This window comes from Lissotriton vulgaris, unplaced genomic scaffold, assembly GCF_964263255.1.
Source record: "Lissotriton vulgaris unplaced genomic scaffold, aLisVul1.2 SCAFFOLD_1162, whole genome shotgun sequence".
Lineage (NCBI taxonomy): Eukaryota > Metazoa > Chordata > Amphibia > Caudata > Salamandridae > Lissotriton > Lissotriton vulgaris.
The window spans coordinates 355,096-373,784 of record NW_028253023.1 but is presented as its reverse complement, the minus strand read 5'-3'; the positions used below and the strand labels follow the sequence as shown (position 1 = coordinate 373,784).

General features: G+C 45.9%; 1 protein-coding gene across 3 annotated transcripts in view; it reads right to left on the bottom strand.

The window, feature by feature from the left end:
- Positions 1 to 18,689, bottom strand: part of KAT14 (lysine acetyltransferase 14) — a 614,848-nt gene that overhangs the window by 310,511 nt on the left and 285,648 nt on the right. Inside the window, exon 5 of one of the 3 annotated variants that reach the window (XM_086951254.1) lies at positions 332 to 751. The exons of 1 other annotated variant lie outside the window; for it this stretch is intronic. In XM_086951254.1, the coding sequence (XP_086807380.1) occupies positions 332 to 751 (420 nt within the window). The remainder of the gene's footprint in view (positions 1 to 331; positions 752 to 18,689) is intronic. One more of the 3 variants, XM_086951255.1, reaches the window with a different exon arrangement.

Below are 18,689 nucleotides of genomic sequence, written 5' to 3'. Positions count from 1 at the left end.
ATGTCCTGTAAACTGGGATTTGCACATTGTTTTTAAAGAGTACAAACACAGGGATTGAAGGATGCCTCTGCTAATATTTAACAACTGTTTAATTAAAACAATGTCACAAATGCTTTGGTATGTTAACAGATCAAAGCAACGGATGAGCACTTCAATGTAAATAAGTGCAGAAACCGACTGAAAAAGTCTTCAAGGTAATGTTGCTATCTATTTTAGCGTTTAGAGCCATTGGATCAGAACTATGCTAAATGAAAATCTCTACTATGCAACTGCAATAAGATCTAATAAAATGAGGTGACAAAGAAAAAATTGGTCGACAGCAGAGTCTCACCATGAAATAAGGCTTGTGGTGGCATCACATCTGGAACAAGATCTGCCTCAGAAAACAGGCTAGGAGTAGCTGAATGAGAAGCCGGTGTTCCTGGACCCGAGAAGTCCAATGATGGAGAAGGCGACGGGCTAGTCATAGGAGTACGGTCTGAGGAACTCATGGATGAAAAGTCAATCACCTCTCCTTTCTCCAGGACCATATCATGGTGACGGCTCCTGTTGCCGAATTTCACCGGCGTAGGACATGTGTTCCGATCCAGGAGGCCAACTGTCTCCATTTGTGCTCGCCTAATATCCTTAGCCTCCTGGATGCAAGATCGTTTCTCCTTTAACTCGATGGCTCTCTCCATTGGGTTGCAGTTTGCTCGTTTTCTGAGCCCTTCCACCAAAACAGTTGGGTCCAAAGTTGTCTTTGAAGCTGCTAGAGATAAAGAATCTGTTCATTCTAACAGACCTTCAAATATTTGATACATTACTTAGTTTGGCTTCAACAATCTCAAAGCTGTAGCTTTATTTTTAGCAGAAATGCATTGTTTCCAAATCACTGTTAGATACTCTCTCAACAAATCTGAGAATACGAAGCTAGAAGAAACATCCTTACCCAATTGTACAGTGCATTATGAAATAAGCACTATCACCATAGGTTTGTTTTATCACCCTGTGCTCTCCTTAACTTGTGGGTGATCTATGACACCACATTACGTGAAGTCAGAGCCTTAACAACAGAAATTTGTTAAACATAAAGAAATAACCTAAAATAACAGTTTTTACTTAATTTTAGGTATACTATATACATTCATCATGGGTAGTTCCTTACTCATAAAGCTCTGTAAATATTTCATTGACTTCCCTGTTGAATTTAAAACCGTACCCTTCTGTACTATGTCCTCGAATAATTTAGAAAATGAAACAGTGCACGAGTAAGTTCTGCTTCTAAGCAATTCTTGCAATGAGTAACCAGCTGGGATCAAAACTACACATAGATGTGGGATCCAACACTAAAGACCACACGTTCACATGATGAATTGTGCAGTAAAGTGACTAACTCACCCTGTTTTTTTTCCAGGATAAGCAAACAGAAACACAGCTACTTCAGCGTCAATGGCGCTCACTATCACTGATGTGTCAGTGAGAATGTATGATACGGTCTACAGTGTTTTTTATGAGGGACTTATATTTAATGAAGTTTCCATCATGAATCGGATGACCTGAATTCATAAAGCTTGTTTTGAAAAAATTGATCAGAAAATAACAATAATCTGAAATGAGTATGACTCTGCCACATATGCTTAACTAAGGTAATAGTACTTTTTTATCGATATAAAACCAAGAGCACTGTATAAATACCCAACAGATGCAAGGAGAGTAAATGGACGAGGCAGGAAACCTTGCCCAGTAAGAGGAATGGGACAATAGTAAGACAAACGAAAGGCACAGATTAAAAAATATAAAAAACGTACAGTTGTTTAAAATAAAACACTGGTCAAGAAGTGGAGGACATGAAAATTGTATCTGAAACAGTGGAACGATAGAGGTGGTTTTAAGTATAGCTAGGTCAGTATCAGATAGTAAAGTAGCTAAATATTTCCAAAAGGGAGACAAAACCTCTATTATTTCTGTTAGCAACAGGATTATGTACAATGGTGGGCTGACAGCAAGAACTAGCGAAAAAGTACAAATGAGTGGAGTAGGATCATTAAAGTGCTACATTGCTTAACCAATACCAATGTTTTCTATTCATATCATAGGTGGTTATGGATTATGGCGACCGACAAAATAACTATTAATCCATCACTAAAATTTATAATAGGCTAAATAAAGCTCAATGCAGCTCCATCTGCTCATTATATAAGGTTTTCATCACTTTTCTGAACGGCAGAAGTTGCTCTAAATTTCGAACATCCACCAGAAGTGAGCTGCAAAGAGATAAATACCTCCTGATTTATGGAAGATAGCCTCAACACACTTGTTATATAGGAGGTACAGTACATAAGTCGAGGTGGGGATACATCCTTAGAATCAACGAGCGTGAAGATACCCCAGATATCGACGATTAAGATGCAGTACTACTCCCAAGAAAACAAATGTGGGGAAGAAACATACATACTGTAGATTGACATATCCTCAGAGATGAGAAATGGATTCAATAAATGTAAAGCAATGGGTTGTAGAATATCATGAAACTATTGATTCACGCAAGTCAAACAAGCACAGCTGATCCAAAAGTGGGTCACATCGAAAAATTAATGTTGGTCAGACCCAAAAATGTATAGTCTTGTGTTGTCTAGCTAGATTTACTAAAGCTCTTTTTGTAATCCCGCACAGAAGATGCATAGAAACATATTCGGTTTGGGATAATGATTAATATTGCAAGCTTAGTGAAGAACAGGCTGCACTGCATGTGACATACTGATGGTAAACAAAGTCAACCTGAAAGGACCATAAAAGCCATGTCCTTAAAAGTGATGATTTTTGGATGATGCTTTTTAATACGTTTATCAGTAATACTACAGACGTTTTGGAACATTAGAGTGTTTCAGTGGCGGACACTACTATGAATTCAAAGACGGTTGCATCTCTGTGATAATATAGGGCACTTGAAAGCTGGCAAATCAAATTATTTACAATTATTCATGCATGTTGTTAGAGAGATACCGAGATGAAATTGAGGAAAAACATAAAAGTACAAGGATTAGGGCTCAAAACCACGAGGCATCAAAGGCCCTTCTGGGTTATGAAAGCAGTGACGCAGCATGGCAAGGAAGTAGGCAGTGTGAGAGGATTATAGAAGCATACATAGTGAGTCATTAAAATAAAAATATGAAACGCAGTAGAGTCCATAAATACTACATGAATGCACCCACATTATACAGTGGTGAGGTTTTTAGAAAAACTGCTTCAATAGAAAATACTGCACACAAACTAATTACAACTGCAATTACATTGATTTCAAGTAGGAGAATATGCTGGAGAAAAAAGGAAAATGCTACTTACCAGTATGCTTTTGTTCTTGGCATGTAGAGCTGCAGAGATGTACACTATGCATTAGATCGCCACCTGGTGTTGGACTCAGATGATTGCAGGTTGTTGTCTTCTTGGAAGAAGTTGTTGTAGTTCACCATGATGGGAAATGATGGAGTTAGTAGAAGTAAAGAAAAAAGGATGTCCATGCGTGTGCATCTAAGTAAGATGAAAAACTGGAACGGATACAAGTCACGGGGAGGCAGGAGGGCGTGTACAACTCTGCAGCTCTACATGCCAAGAACAGATGCATACTGGTAAGTAGCATTTTCCGTTTGAGGCATATGAGCTGCAGATTGTACACTATTCATCGATTGTGCAGCAGTGTCTCCCTTAGCGGTGGTCACCTGTATCCGTTGCAGTAGTTTGAAAGAGAGTTCTAAGGACAGCCTGGCCTACTGCAGCTTGCTGCTTGGCTTGCACATCAACACAATAGTGCTTCGTGAAGGTGTGTGGTGTAGACCATGTTGCTGCCTTGCATATGTCCTCTAGGGGTATGTTTCCTAAGAAAGCCATAGAGGCTCCTAGTTTGCGAGTGGAGTGCGCTCTAGGAGGAACTGTTAATGTACGTTTAGCTTTAATATAGCATAGTTGTATACACTTTACAATCCACCTTGCAATCCCACCTTTTGAGATGGGGTTGCCTTTGTGTGGAGGAGAGAAAGATACAAACAGTTGTTTTGTCTTTCAAAAGGATTGAGTTCTATCTATATAGTATAAAATAGCCCTTTCAACATCTAATGTGTGTAAAGCCCTTTCTGCTACAGAGTCTGGGTTTTGGAAAAACACAGGCAACTCTATGGATTGATTTAGGTGAAAAGGAGTGATGACCTTTGGAAGAAATGTTGGATTAGATCTAAGAACTACTTTGTTAGGATGTATTTGAAAAAATTGTTCTTGTATAGTGAAAGCTTGAATCTCACTTACTCTTCTGAGAGAGGTAATGGCAACAAGGAAAGCTGTTTTCCATGTTAGGAATTGCAATTAACATTTATGTAGAGGCTCGAAAGGGGGCCCCATGAGTCTTGTAAGGACAAGATTCAGGTTCCACACAGGAGAAGGTGGCAATCTGGGTGGGATTATTCTTTTTAATCCTTCCATGAATGCTTTGATTGCAGGTACTCTGAATAGAGACAGGTGTTGCCTGTTGTGTAAATAGGCAGCAATTGCTGCAAGGTGCAGGCTTATGGAAGAATACGCCAAATTAGACCTTTGTAGATGTAAAAGGTAACAAATTATATTTTGGATGGAAGCATCCCCAGGGGATCAATGTGATTATTTTTGCAATATATTGCGAATCTTTTCCATTTATCGGCATAACACGCTCTGGTAGTGGGCTTCCTAGCCTCTTTAATGATGTTCATACAGTCTGGTGGTAGGTTTAGATAACCAAACTCTAAGACCTCAGGAGCCAGATCGCCAAATTCAGTTGGTTTGGGTCTGGGTGTCTGATTTCTCCATGGTTCTGTGTTAACAGGGAGGGTGTGAGCTGTAACTTTTGATGTGGAACTAGAGAGAGATCTAGTAGTGTGGTGAACCATGGTTGGCGTGTCCATGTGGGAGCTACCAGAATCAATGTGAGAGACTGTTGTCTGAGCTTGCGCACTACTAATGGAATGAGTGGGAGAGGCGGAAAAGCGTACGCAAATCTGCCTGACCAGTTCATCCATATCGCTTTGCCTTCGGACAGTGGGTGTGGAAACCTGGTGGCGAAGGCTGGGCATTTTGCATTTTCGTGTGTGGCAAACAGATCTATGTGTGGGTGCCCCCACCTTTGGAAGAATGGCTGAAGAACTTGTGGATGTAGTTCCCATTCGTGAATCTGTTGTGACTGCCGACTTAACAGATCTGCTATCTGATTGTGAACTCCTGGAAGGTGTTCCGCTAACAGATAAATGTTTTGAGAAATGGCCCATCTCCAAATGTTCTGTGCAAGTTGGGACAGTTACAGAGAGTGTGTCCCCCCCTGTTTTTGTATATAGTACATGGCTGTCATATTGTCCGTCCGGATTAGGACAGCTTTGTTTTGTACTTGAAGTTGAAAAGTCTTAAGTGCTAAAAATATTGCTAGCAGCTCTAGATGGTTGATATGGAACAGTTTTTGTTGATTGGTCCATTTGCCCTGAGTTGTGTGATGTAAGAGATGGGCTCCCCATCCTGTGAGGGATGAGTCTGTTGTGAGCACTACTTGTGGAACAGGCTCGAGGAACGGCCGCCCCTTTGTCAAGTTTTTGGTGTTCCACCACTGCAGAGAGCGATGTGGCAGTTGTCTACCAACACCAGGTCTGTTAGTTGACCTTGAGCTTGGTTCCACTGTTGTGCTAGGCATTCTTGTAATGGGCGCATTTGCAATCTTGCGTGTGGTACTATGAAGATGCAAGATGCCATCATGCCTATTAGTCTCATGAACACCCTGGCTTGCAGAGACTGCTGGTGTTGAAAAGTGGTGACTAAGGCTTGAATGCTTTGTATCCTGGCAGTTCTGGGATACGCTAGGGCTGTAGACGTGTTTAGTGTAGCTCCTAGAAACTGATGTACATGCGAAGGCTGCAGGTGCGACTTGGTGTAGTTTATTGTAAACCCTAAGTCGTGCAATGTTTGAATTGTCTGATGTGTGTGTTGGACACACTGATTGAATGACTTGGCTTTTATGAGCCAGTCGTCCAGATAAGGGAAGACATGTATTTGTTGTCTTCTGAGATGTGCTGCAACCACTGCTAGGCACTTTGTGAATACTCTTGGTGCCGTTGTCACTCCGAATGGGAGGACTTTGAACTGATAGTGTTGTCCTTCCAGTACAAACCTTAGATACCTTCTGTGGGCAGGATGTATGGGGATATGGAAGTAGGCGTCCTTTAGATCTAGTGTTGTAAGGAAGTCGCCTTGTTGCAGCAGTGGAAGCACTTGTTGTAGAGTGATCATATGAAAATGATCTGATTGTATGTAATGTTTGAGGGGCCTGAGGTCAAGAATTTGCCTTAGTGTTCGGTCCTTCTTGGGAATTAGAAAGTACAGCGAGTAAACCCCTGTTCCTTGTTCTTCTATAGGAACTATTTGAATAGCATCTTTTTGTAGAAGTGATAGAACCTCCTGTTGAAGCAGAGTCAGACGCTGCCTGGGAGGTATGGTTGGAGGGGTTGCTGTCAATTCTAGGCAGTAGCCATGTTGGATAATCTGTCTTACCCACTTGTCTGTTGTAATGGAGTTCCAGACAGGCAGGAACTGTGTTAATCTGCCCCCTACAGGAGTGGAATGCTGTGGGGGAGCAGAGGGAAGTCACTGTTTTGTGGCGGAAGAGGATCGGTTGTTATTGTTACCGCGACCTCTTCCTTTGTTATTATTGCCTCTGTATCCTCCTCTAAAGTATCCCTTGTTAGAGGATGTTTGGGATTTGAAAGATGTTGTAGTGTCTGCTCCAGTTTGTTTGGAGCCTCCTCTGTAAAAGGAGCGACGAAAGGAGCTTCTAGCTGGTGTGGACTGTAAAGCCCCAATAGACTTTGCGGTGTTGGTATCTTTCTTCATTTTTTCCAGTGTAGTGTCTACTTCTGGGCCAAATAACTGGTTCTGATTAAATGGTTGGTTTAAAATGGTGGTTTGCACTTCTTGTTTAAACCCTGAAATGCTTAACCACGCATGTCTCCTGAGTATGACACTGGTATTTACAGCTGTAGATGCTGTGACCGCGACATCTAGCGCGCATTTTATTGAGGCATTGGATATTAACTTGCCTTCCTCTATAAGGTCATTTGCTTAATCTTTGTACTGATCTGGTAGGTGCTCAAATAGTTTTTCTAATTGGTCATAATGAGCCCTATCGTAACGAGAGAGGAGGGCTTGTGTATTTGATATACGCCAAATGTTTGTAGCTTGTGCAGCTATTCTTTTACCTGACGCGTCAATTACTTTTGATTCTTTGTCAGGTAGGGGTGCTAGAAGTTTGAGAGTTTGCCCTCTTCCTAGCATTGGCCACAACTAATGAGTCTAGTGGCAGATGTCCTTTAATGTAGACTGGATCTGTGGGTGCTGGTCTATATTTTTTCTCGATTCTAGGGGTAATATTCTAGTGCGTACAGGTTCTTTAAATACCTCTGGAGCGTGTTTTATAATCCCCTTGATCATGGGAAGAATTTGAGCAGACCGCTGAGACTGCTCAAAGGTATCTAGGAGAAAATCCTCCTCTATGTCATCGGAATGCATAGGGACTCCATGGTAAACAGCAGCTCTGTTTAACAGATGACCAAAACCAATGGTATCTTCTGGAGGGGAAGGTTTTGATGGGTATGACTGCGGTTCAGGAATGTCAGGCACATTTTGTGGGTTTGTGAAGTCCCATATAGGCAAATTTTTGGGGTTTGCAAAGTCCCATACACTCTCATCTACATGGTATGAACCAGGTTCTTGCATGTCCTCCCCTCCACCCAAATTGATCTGCTGTGGGCAATGTGATGATAATGGAGAACGTACAGGAGAGATTTGAGGTGATATGTGAGGAGGAACAGGAGAAGAAGGAAAGGAATGTATAGGAGAGGAAGGGTGCATAGGAGATGTTGCAAAGTCCTTCTTTTTGGCAGGATCCACTGGTGTGGGTGGTGCATCTGCTGGTCTCTTCTTGTGAGGTGTAACACCTACATGACCTGTCCTTGGGTCTATGTAGATCTTCTTTTGTCGAGGGTCTGGTCTAAAAAGTTCTTCCTCCTCTACAACCTTCTTGGGCGTCGATGTTTTCGGTTCCAGAGGAGGTTGTCGTGTGTCTTTAGCCTTGGGAGGTGTTATAACGTCCTGTGGCATAGTTTTCGGTGCCGAAGGTGTCGTTTTCGGCTTTGTAGGCATGTTCGAGGATTTAGGCACCCCGGAATCAGGCTTGGAGTTCTTCGAAGATGTAGAAGTGGACGTCTTCGGAGCCGGTGCTTCTTTCGGTTTCGGTACCGGTACGTCTATGTTTCGGTGCCGGTACTGTTTTAGGCTTCGGTGCCGACGGGTCTTTTGGCTTCGGTGCCGACGGGTCTTTTGGCTTCGGTGTCGAAGGGTCTTTTAGCTTCGGTGTCGAAGGGTCTTTTAGCTTCGGTGTCGAAGGGTCTTTTGGCTTCGGTGTCGAAGGGTCTTTTGGCTTCGGTGTCGAAGGGTCTTTTGGCTTCGGTGTCGAAGGGTCTTTTGGCTTCGGCGCCGAGGCATCTTTATTTTTTGGTGCCGATGGAAGAGGCTTGCTCGGTGTTGAGGCACTAGAAGGCTTGATTGGTTTCTTCGGAGCCGGGCTGGAAAGCGGGGCTTTCGGAGCAGGTATTCGGTCTTGACTGGGCGCAGTGCTGACCTTTGCCTTCAGGTTGGGCAGAATATGTGGTGCAGGGGCAGTAGTACTCACGCGCTGACCCGATGGAATGGAGTCATCTGAGTCGTCTGCCTCTGAAACGATCTGGAGATCAGGTGAGTCTTCTTACCTCTTCGTCGAAGATGTCTTCCATTGCTGGGGCTGATCTCCTCATTTCGTGTCGACGGGCCCTCCAGTCCCGGATGGTTTTCTTCGATCGGAAGGATGCACAAGCTGTGCAGGTCGACTTGTCGTGTTCCAGCGATAGACAGAGGTTGCAGACCTCGTGGTGGTCGCTATGTCGAAACTTTGCTTAACATACCGGGCATCTCTTGAACAGAGTTCTTTCCATGTGGTGTAGGCCGCACGGCGTCGTAGGCCCAACGGCCTGCGTCGATGACCGGAATTGAACTGATGGCATGGAAAAGTATTGTAGTCTATGTCGAAGGTAGTTTTTTGAAGTTTGAGGAAGTTCTGCGCTTCGAAGTTGCTGAAAAGTGTTTTTCTAGCTGGAGCGGAGAAACTTCCATCCGAACCCAGTGGCGGAAAAAAACAATCTAAGGATGGAGTTGATGCCCATGTGCAGTATTGTCCAAGGGAGGATTCACCTATCTCGTGACTACAAAGACTTCTTCCAAGAAGACAACAACCTGCAATCATCCGAGCCCAACACCAGGTGGCGATCTAATGCATAGTGTACAATCTGCAGCTCATATGCCTCGAACATAAAGTACCCGTCACTTCATACTGCTTTCCCGAAAGTAATCACGGGTGCCTAATTGAGACACTTGTATTGCGGCCATAAGATGCTCAAGAGTTTCATCGTACAAGCCACCAGAATTGCGGGCTAGAAAAAAGTGAACTAAAGTTTTAAATATGCATACTCTTCTCCAGCAAGCACGACATTTTGGGTGACATTGCAAAATTATTAATCTTTGCTTTTTGACTGGAAGCGCAAAAAAAACACAGGAACCTAGTTGATCTACTTATAAGAGGTACATTGCAGAATTGTATTCCATTCTGGAACATACATATGAAGAAGGATTCACATAGATCAGAAACGATCCGGAGGAAGGTTGCCAAAATTGGGTATAGTTCTAATCTTTATTGAATTGTTTGAGCACTGAGTACAACTTAACAGGCAAGATACAGCCACAGAGCACAATCTGCAGAATAGATACAGGATGATGAGGTCACCCACCATAGGGCAGTGGTCGAACTGGAGGGGGGAGGGATATGAGGGGCAAGACGTGCCAACACTTTAAAAAATGTTTTAAAACAGTTACCCTACTTTTTGCGAAAATACAACCGCCCCAGGACGGTTAATTGCAACAGTTGAAATGCTTCAACTGAAGTGTATGGCAGGGAGTCTCCTGTGCTGTGAAAGGGAGGGATGGGCAGTCAGCTAAATGAGCCTTCTTGCCATGGTGCTTGCTTCCCGAAAGAAATGTAAAAGTGCGTAACTGGTCACGCTGCAAATGTAAAGGGTGCTCGAAAGCCGGTATTGGCTTGAATTGATAGAATCACTTGACGCTTCCTGATGAGACAGATTTATTCTTTAGGAGAGGTATGTAAGAAAGTTGCCAGCTAAGCTGTGAACTGTGTGCTTTTAAAAGACGGTTATTAAAAAACTGTGCTTCCAGAAGACACAGTTATTCATATTGCGAGGTATTATAAGGGAGCTACTTGCTAATCTGATGTGTGTACTTAAAAAAAGAAAAAAATGCACTTCGCACAGTGTCTGCGTATTACTAAATCTTTATTTTTAATGCACTTTTTTATTTTATACCTTGCTAAGCACTTTGTAGCAGCCTAGTAATGTGTGCAATGCAAGTTCAAAAGAATGACTTACATGTTCACAGGGCTATCCGGTCTGTCTTCAGTTTTTTTTGTTGTTGCAAACTTTATTACAGTTTTACAGTGCTCTCTGTCAAAGGCACGGATCCTGAATCACTAAAAATACACACGTCACTATTCTCCACTGCACCAACCAGGATCAATTCTGTGGCTCTCTGGTGCAGTGCATTAACTAATAGAGGTTCCATAATGCACAATAGTGCATTTCCCACTGATCAACATAACTTGCACTTCATTTTCATTTAAGCAATGCCTAATTTGAGCCGTTTTTTGCCAGTGCTCAGCACCGGCACTTAATCATCAACACCGACGCTTGAGCACAAGCTAAGGACACATTTATTTTCAGGAGGCACAGGGAGATTAAGTGATTCGCCGAGAAACACAAGATATTGCTGATGCCGAAACTCGAACCTGGTTACCCAGCTCTGAGGTCGGCAGTTCTGGCCATTATACCACATCCTCTCCTCATTATACCACAGCCTCTCCCCACTTGTAGGGTTTCATGGTGTCTGTTTTAGGTGGTCCTAACAGGAGAAATGGGCCTGTAGAATCGGTCTCCTGACGAAAGCCACAGCACTTATTATTTCACAAATAAACCACTGCATTTAAATAATGTGTTATATGTAGTTACCTGAAGGGGAAAGACAGAAAAAAAAAGAGTATATTTTTTTTAGCCACGCCTTTGACCACACCCGCACGCTCCCTCACACCGTCCCCATTGCTCGCAGCATCACAGTTCCTATACTTTTTTTAAAAATACTCTTCGACCACTGCCACAGGGTGTGCAAAATTATCCAAGGCCCCCAGCCTCTTCACCACCAGTAATTTTCTCCTCGAACATAAGGACGCAACAAAATGAAAAAAAAAGCTGCAGTTTAGAGAGGCAGCCCCATCATCCCAAGTATTTCAAAGAGTCAGCTGGGGGTGTCGTAACCTGACACGTTGGGTACGTTGTCTTCCCCCATCCGTGAGTGCTCCGTCATCTAGGAGATATATCTGGAGCAGATCCATTTTGATCTTAGGTCAGGAACTAGGCAGCATAACGTCTCAGTACGTATAAAGCTATTCCCTGGAGAAGGCCATAGCGCTGAGACAGTTTGTGACACTTGGTGGTGGGACCCTCTACCAGCTCACTGCCACCCACCGCTTGGCCAGCAGGAAGACTACTGCCAGAAACATGCGTTTACGTGTGTGGAAATCTTTAACATAACCAAGTAGGGAAACATCTATGTCTATGGGACCACCATATCAATCATGCATGTGAGCGCTGCCAGGATAGCAGCCCAGTATTGCTGGATTGGAGGGCAATCCCAATCTTCATAATTTGCACCACACCTGGAGCAGCAGGCGTCTGCCTTTAGGCCCATCCTCTTCAGCAAAGTCAGAGTGTAAAATATCTTATGAAGCTATCTAAAGGAGGGGGTACAAAAGGGGGTGGTGATGAATGGAGCATCTGAACCAATCAAACACTCACACCCAGTCAAAAGATCTGGGTTTGATCCATCACCGTTCTTTAGCCCACTCTGCCACCCCAGTTCAGACATGGCTATATGCAAATCAGTCTGACCCTGTGCCTCATAGGAACAGTCCAGCCCGAACTGCCAAGCCATGTCTTCCCTGGACCGGAAACAAGCTTCCGAGGACCGGTTTCTGGCATTCCAGCCGTCTTCAGCCCGGCTTGCTTGAATCCAGTGGCAAAGTGAGCAAGGGACTCACGTCTGTGCATACCCTGCCACACTTATGGTGGCCAAAAGCGGTACAAAAGGGGGTGGTGATGAATGGAGCATCTGAACCAATCAAACACTCACACCCAGTCAAAAGATCTGGGTTTGATCCATCACCGTTCTTTAGCCTACTCTGCCACCCCAGTTCAGACATGGCTATATGCAAATCAGTCTGACCCTGTGCCTCATGGGAACAGTCCAGCCCGAACTGCCAAGCCATGTCTTCCCTGCACCGGAAACAAGCTTCCGAGGACCGGTTTCCGGTCATTCCAGCCGTCTTCAGCCCGGCTTGCTTGAATCCAGTGGCAAAGTGAGCAAGAGACTCACGTCTGAGCATACCCTGCCACACTTATGGTGACCAAAAGCGGTACAAAAGGGGGTGGTGATGAATGGAGCATCTGAACCAATCAAACACTCACACCCAGTCAAAAGATCTGGGTTTGATCCATCACCGTTCTTTAGCCCACTCTGCCACCCCAGTTCAGACATGGCTATATGCAAATCAGTCTGACCATGTGCCTCATGGGAACAGTCCAGCCCGAACTGCCAAGCCATGTCTTCCCTGGACCGGAAACAAGCTTCCGAGGACCGGTTTCTGGCATTCCAGCCGTCTTCAGCCCGGCTTGCTTGAATCCAGTGGCAAAGTGAGCAAGGGACTCACGTCTGAGCATACCCTGCCACACTTATGGTGGCCAAAAGTGGTACAAAAGGGGGTGGTGATGAATGGAGCATCTGAACCAATCAAACACTCACACCCAGTCAAAAGATCTGGGTTTGATCCATCACCGTTCTTTAGCCCACTCTGCCACCCCAGTTCAGACATGGCTATATGCAAATCAGTCTGACCCTGTGCCTCATGGGAACAGTCCAGCCTGAACTGCCAAGCATTGTCTTCCCTGGACCGGAAACAAGCTTCTGAGGACCGGTTTCTGGCATTCCAGCCGTCTTCAGCCCGGCTTGCTTGAATCCAGTGGCAAAGTGAGCAAGGGACTCACGTCTGTGCATACCCTGCCACACTTATGGTGGCCAAAAGCGGTACAAAAGGGGGTGGTGATGAATGGAGCATCTGAACCAATCAAACACTCACACCCAGTCAAAAGATCTGGGTTTGATCCATCACCGTTCTTTAGCCTACTCTGCCACCCCAGTTCAGACATGGCTATATGCAAATCAGTCTGACCCTGTGCCTCATGGGAACAGTCCAGCCCGAACTGCCAAGCCATGTCTTCCCTGCACCGGAAACAAGCTTCCGAGGACCGGTTTCCGGTCATTCCAGCCGTCTTCAGCCCGGCTTGCTTGAATCCAGTGGCAAAGTGAGCAAGAGACTCACGTCTGAGCATACCCTGCCACACTTATGGTGACCAAAAGCGGTACAAAAGGGGGTGGTGATGGACGGAGCATCTAAATCCATCAAACACTCACACCCAGTCAAAAGATCTGGGTTGAATCCATCACCGTTCTTTAGCCCACTCTGCCACCCCAGTTCAGACCTGGCTATATGCAAATCAGTCTGACCCTGTGCCTCATGGGAACAGTCCAGCCCGAACTGCCAAGCCATGTCTTCCCTGGACTGGAAACAAGCTTCCGAGGACCGGTTTCTGGCTATCTAAAGGAGGAGCCTGTAATTGGTAGAGAGCGCTCCTGTTAGTTGGCAACAGAACATCTGTTGTGCATCTGTGACTCTCCCATTTCCCTCCCAGTGTGTTGTCTCCCATTTCTACCTAGCATTAGGAATGGAGATCATTGGGATTGTTGCGTTTCCCCATGCAGTTTAAAGACTCATTTCGTGGGCATGGGATTCTCCAGAAGTCTCTCAAGTGGGCCAAAGGCAGGGGATGGTGCGGGATCAGGAAGGTGGTGCTACAGTAGAGGAATGTACTTAGAAGGGTAAGTCCAGCATGTGCCATCGGACAGAAGTAGAAACTTGCTCTCGGGGAAATGTTCTTCAAGTATAACAAGTTGAAGCTCCAGTAGGGAACGTTCTTGGCGTTGGATTTAGGGGAGAGCAGGCTTGACAAACAGCGGAACAGCAGAGTACATAATCTGCATTCTAGATCTCCTACGCATGCCAATAATGTACACTTCCCTGTGTCAATTCCCCCCTTGCTTCTGCTTTCAGAGATGATACAGCTCGAAGTCTGCAGTCACCAGTACACCCTGTTCATGGGAAGGCTCAGAATTTTACAACAAGAAGGGGGACGGGGGGCTTTTTCCCACTTAGATAGGAGTGAGGAGGTCCAGCATAAAGGAGGCCTCGATTAACGTTTATCAAAAAAGAGATTATGCTGTTCCTCTAGGAAGGGTGCTTGTGGAGTCAATAAGTGACTTGGTCCCACAATACCCAAAAGGGTCATCAATGGGGATCCATGTTGGATCTTAACCCCTTCGAAGCTAATGACGAGCTGGGCTCGTCATGGCGCTTACCTGCCGTGCGCGGATGACAAGGCCAGCTCGTCATGGATTATTGAGATTTTCATTTTTCAGCGCAGGACGGGAAAACGCCTAGCAGCCATGTGGTTAATGCCCTCACACACCCTTTCAGGTGTCATGCTTCATCATTTGGGCTGCTCCTCGTTGGGCCGGCTGTGCAATACCAAACGGGCTCCCTAAAATTAAGGGTGAGCGTGAAATCCGTTACGCCCGCGGATTTTGCGGATTTTGGGGAAATCCGCAATCCGCGAATTTTGCGGATTTCCCGCAAAATCCGCAAAAAAAAATCCACGGACTTAACGGTTCAAAAGTTGAACCCACACTCATTTAACTATTTTACAATGGCGCCAGCAAGCTGCCAGCGCCGTTGTAAAATAGTTACAAAGTTAGCTTGCACAGGAACCACTAGATAAAACGAAGCAGGTGCTTCCTGTGCAAGCTAACTTTGCAACTATTTTACAACGGCGCTGGCAGCTTGCTGGCGCCATTGTAAAATAGTTACAGGGCAGCACAGCCTTACAGGTCACTCAAGGGACCCCTGCGACCTTCAGGGCGATTGCATAGTAACACACACATGGTCGCTCGAACTAGTTGATGCTCAAATTCAGTGACTCATTCATTAGCCCAAAAACAATCATGAGCGTCTTCGAGGCTGGACAGGTGTGCCTCTTCCCAAATGTACCGTGGAAAATCAGCTGTCGAACTAGTTGATGCTCATATTCAATGACTCATTCATTAGCCCAAAAACAATCATGAGCGTCTTCGAGGCTGGACAGGTGTGCCTCTTCCCAAATCTACCGTGGAAAATCAGCTGTGCTTACACAGGTCACTCAAGGGACCCCTGCGCCCTTCAGGGCGATTGCATAGTAACACACACATGGTCGCTCGAACTAGTTGATGCTCAAATTCAGTGACTCATTCATTAGCCCAAAAACAATCATGAGCGTCTTCGAGGCTGGACAGGTGTGCCTCTTCCCAAATCTACCGTGGAAAATCAGCTGTGATGCTGGGTAGAGGCCTTTGCATCCTTGACTTTCATGAGCGCAATCCCCGTGCTGTTCCTGTGACCAGGAGCTTCTTTCTCTTCATCGCACGGGTTTCTGCAAGTTCGCGAGCGGTTTGTACAATTTCGCAATTTGCGAAATTGTACAAAACCCTCGCGAACTTGCAGAAACCCGTGCAAACACAAAAAAAAAATCCGCGAGGATTCGCGGATTTTCGCAATCCGCGAATTCGCAAATTCGCGGATTGCCAATCCGCAAAATCCGCCCATGCCTACCTAAAATAGGGGCACTTTGTCGTAGATCTTCTATTCAACTGCCGTTTGGTGATGTGCAGGTGTGGGGCCAGAGCTGTGCAGATGTGATGTTGTGATTTAAAATAGGATTGGGAGTACCTAGAAGGACAAACTTTATTCTGGGGGTCTCCTACCCCAACTAAAAACAGTGTACAAGGCACTCGCCCGAGGATAATCACTCGTACAGTGGTGTCCTTGCTAGAACCTGTGGGTCAACATGTGTAGGAAGGTGGACTCCTGACTATGGTTACCCCAGATTTTTTTGCCTTGTGTTTAGCTGGTTTTCGACTTAGTTGGCCTGGCTCCCTGCTAATCAGGGCCCCAGGCTATCTGCTCTCTCCTTAAAATGGACTCCATGCACCCTAGGTGCATAACCTAATTGGTACTGGACATCTTGTCAGCCCCTATATAGTGCACTATAGGTGCCATGGGCATAGGTGCAGCCAAGGCCTACCAGGGGCTGCAGCATATCTTTTGCCACCCCTGGCTGGTTCTTAAATTGACACAACTGGCTGATCACTCAGCTGGGGCAAGTTGGTGTAATCACCCCTTGCTTAGATATAGTATACCTATATCTAAACCTATATCTGGACACATATAAACCTATAAGTCACTCCTATGGCAGGCCTTATCAATCCTGGAGGCAGAGTGCGTGGTTTAACGTGAGATGGTGCTCAAGCATGAGCTGAGCCTGTCTGCAGCTGTCGAGAACAACTCCCATAGCTGTTCTGGGATAATACCATATACTATTAAGTGCATTATAATCCATTGCGGTTATATGTTAACTTTGGTTTGGCTTTATCAAAACATGTTGTGTAAGGTGTCATACGATTTGGAATACTATCCCCTCGACAGTCCTGTCGACGGGGATAGCATTCCACCCCTCTAGAGGGAGAAGACATGTTACTTTACTGAAACGCCGTTGATTTTTAAAAGAGCCTCAGCATCACAAAATGGACGCTTCTGCCACAGACACGAGTCTGACCTCCTGCTGCTGACCGAAACTCAGCCGAGGAGGCCTGGACAAAGGCTTTCCTGTCGCGGGGAGGTGTCACACCACCCCAGACAGGAGATAGTGGATTGTAGCAGGGAGGTTTGAAAGAAACCAGACAGTGCCTGGGGAGCACAAGGCTTCCCCTTGCATAATCCGGTCAAACCGGTTCTGGGGCACACCAGCCCCAGTCCCAGCGCGACCCTGGACAAAGGGAAAGGGGTGTAACCACCCCCTTCCTGGGTCCCACCCATAGGAGGGACCTAGCAGGTAATCCAGCCTACCAGATTGGTATAAGAATGGGAGCAATGCCCAAGCATTCAGATTATACTGACTGAAACTTATGAAACGAAACTCTGGACCCTTCGACATCCTACTCGACGTAGAAGACTGAAGAATCTCCCTTGTGGTCAAGGAGTGACCACCCTGTGCAAACAGGCACCATCCAGCACCTCGACGTTTGCTTTGTTGCAGTTCCCGCCGGAACTCGAGCGACAGAGTTCGACAAGACCAAGCGTGCCTGCCTTCTAACAGCCCGATCCACAGTCCCTGCAGAGCTGAGACCCGTGCAGGCGACCTGAAGCGCGGGGCCTGCCATCTTGGAAAGACCACGAGACGCTGACCGTGCAGCCCACGAGTGACCCTCGAAGCTGTGCATTGGGGTTTGAGAAGCCCCAGCCCTGAGCCTCTCTTGCACCGAAGCTCACCCCTCTACACTCACCGAGTGCTGGTTGGGCCCTTCTGCATCTTTTGGCTCAACGCGTTGGCCCGGTCACTTGCCTGTTGGCTAGTGGCCCCTGTGCCGACTAACCTTGAAACCTAACTCGTGAATCTGGTTGCTCCAGACTTGCACTCGCTCCCCTGAAAAGGAGCACTCGCTCTGACCCTCCTGGTCCGAGTGTTAAGCCATCTTCGAATCCTGCGTGGGTTGCGCTTGCCAAGGGTTGTTTGATCCAATCCGGAAGCCGACAACGCCGACAGCGAGAGCCTGCGTGGGACAGCTCGTGATCCACTCCTGGACATCCTCGGTGCCCCCGAGTCCACGTGGCAGCGGAGAGAAGCTTCACGACAGCGACCTGAAAGCGCCTGACATTGCCTGGTTCCTTCCTGGTTCCACCCTGGTCACTGCTGAGTGACCTAGACTCTGTCCCCTCTGCTTTCAGATCATCTACAACTTCGATCCACCCTTGGATCACACCGGACACTTCTCGTCTCGACGCCTGCAGCATCTTCAGCTCCAAGCACCATCAACCAGCGTGACAAAACCCGACACTACTTCGCACCTGTGCACCCGCTTCCTGTGGGTGAGGTAACTCAGCAACGCCGGTGTTCCCACACTGGTACACACCTCTAGTGTATGTGTCTAAAGTTTCATCTTACTAGGTTAAGCGGAAGTCTCCTTTAACTATAACTTTATAACTTTTACGCACCATTGACATTACATTGGTACATGTGTGTGCTTTAAGCGCTGCACCCGAATCCCGCGGGCTTTTCCAGACTTCAGCATTGCTAGTCCCGACTGCTCCCAGCGATTCCCTAGGCCCTAGGCCTAACCACTGTTCGATTGGTATCTCTTATACCACTTTCTTAATATATGGTTTGCGTGGCCCCTGGGCCTCATCCATAATTGTGCAACTTTCATATGTTTAACTGTGCTTTTGTTTAAACGCTTGTGCCTCTGCACTCATAAAGAGTACAGAGGATTATTCTAGTAATAAACACATATATTTTTAT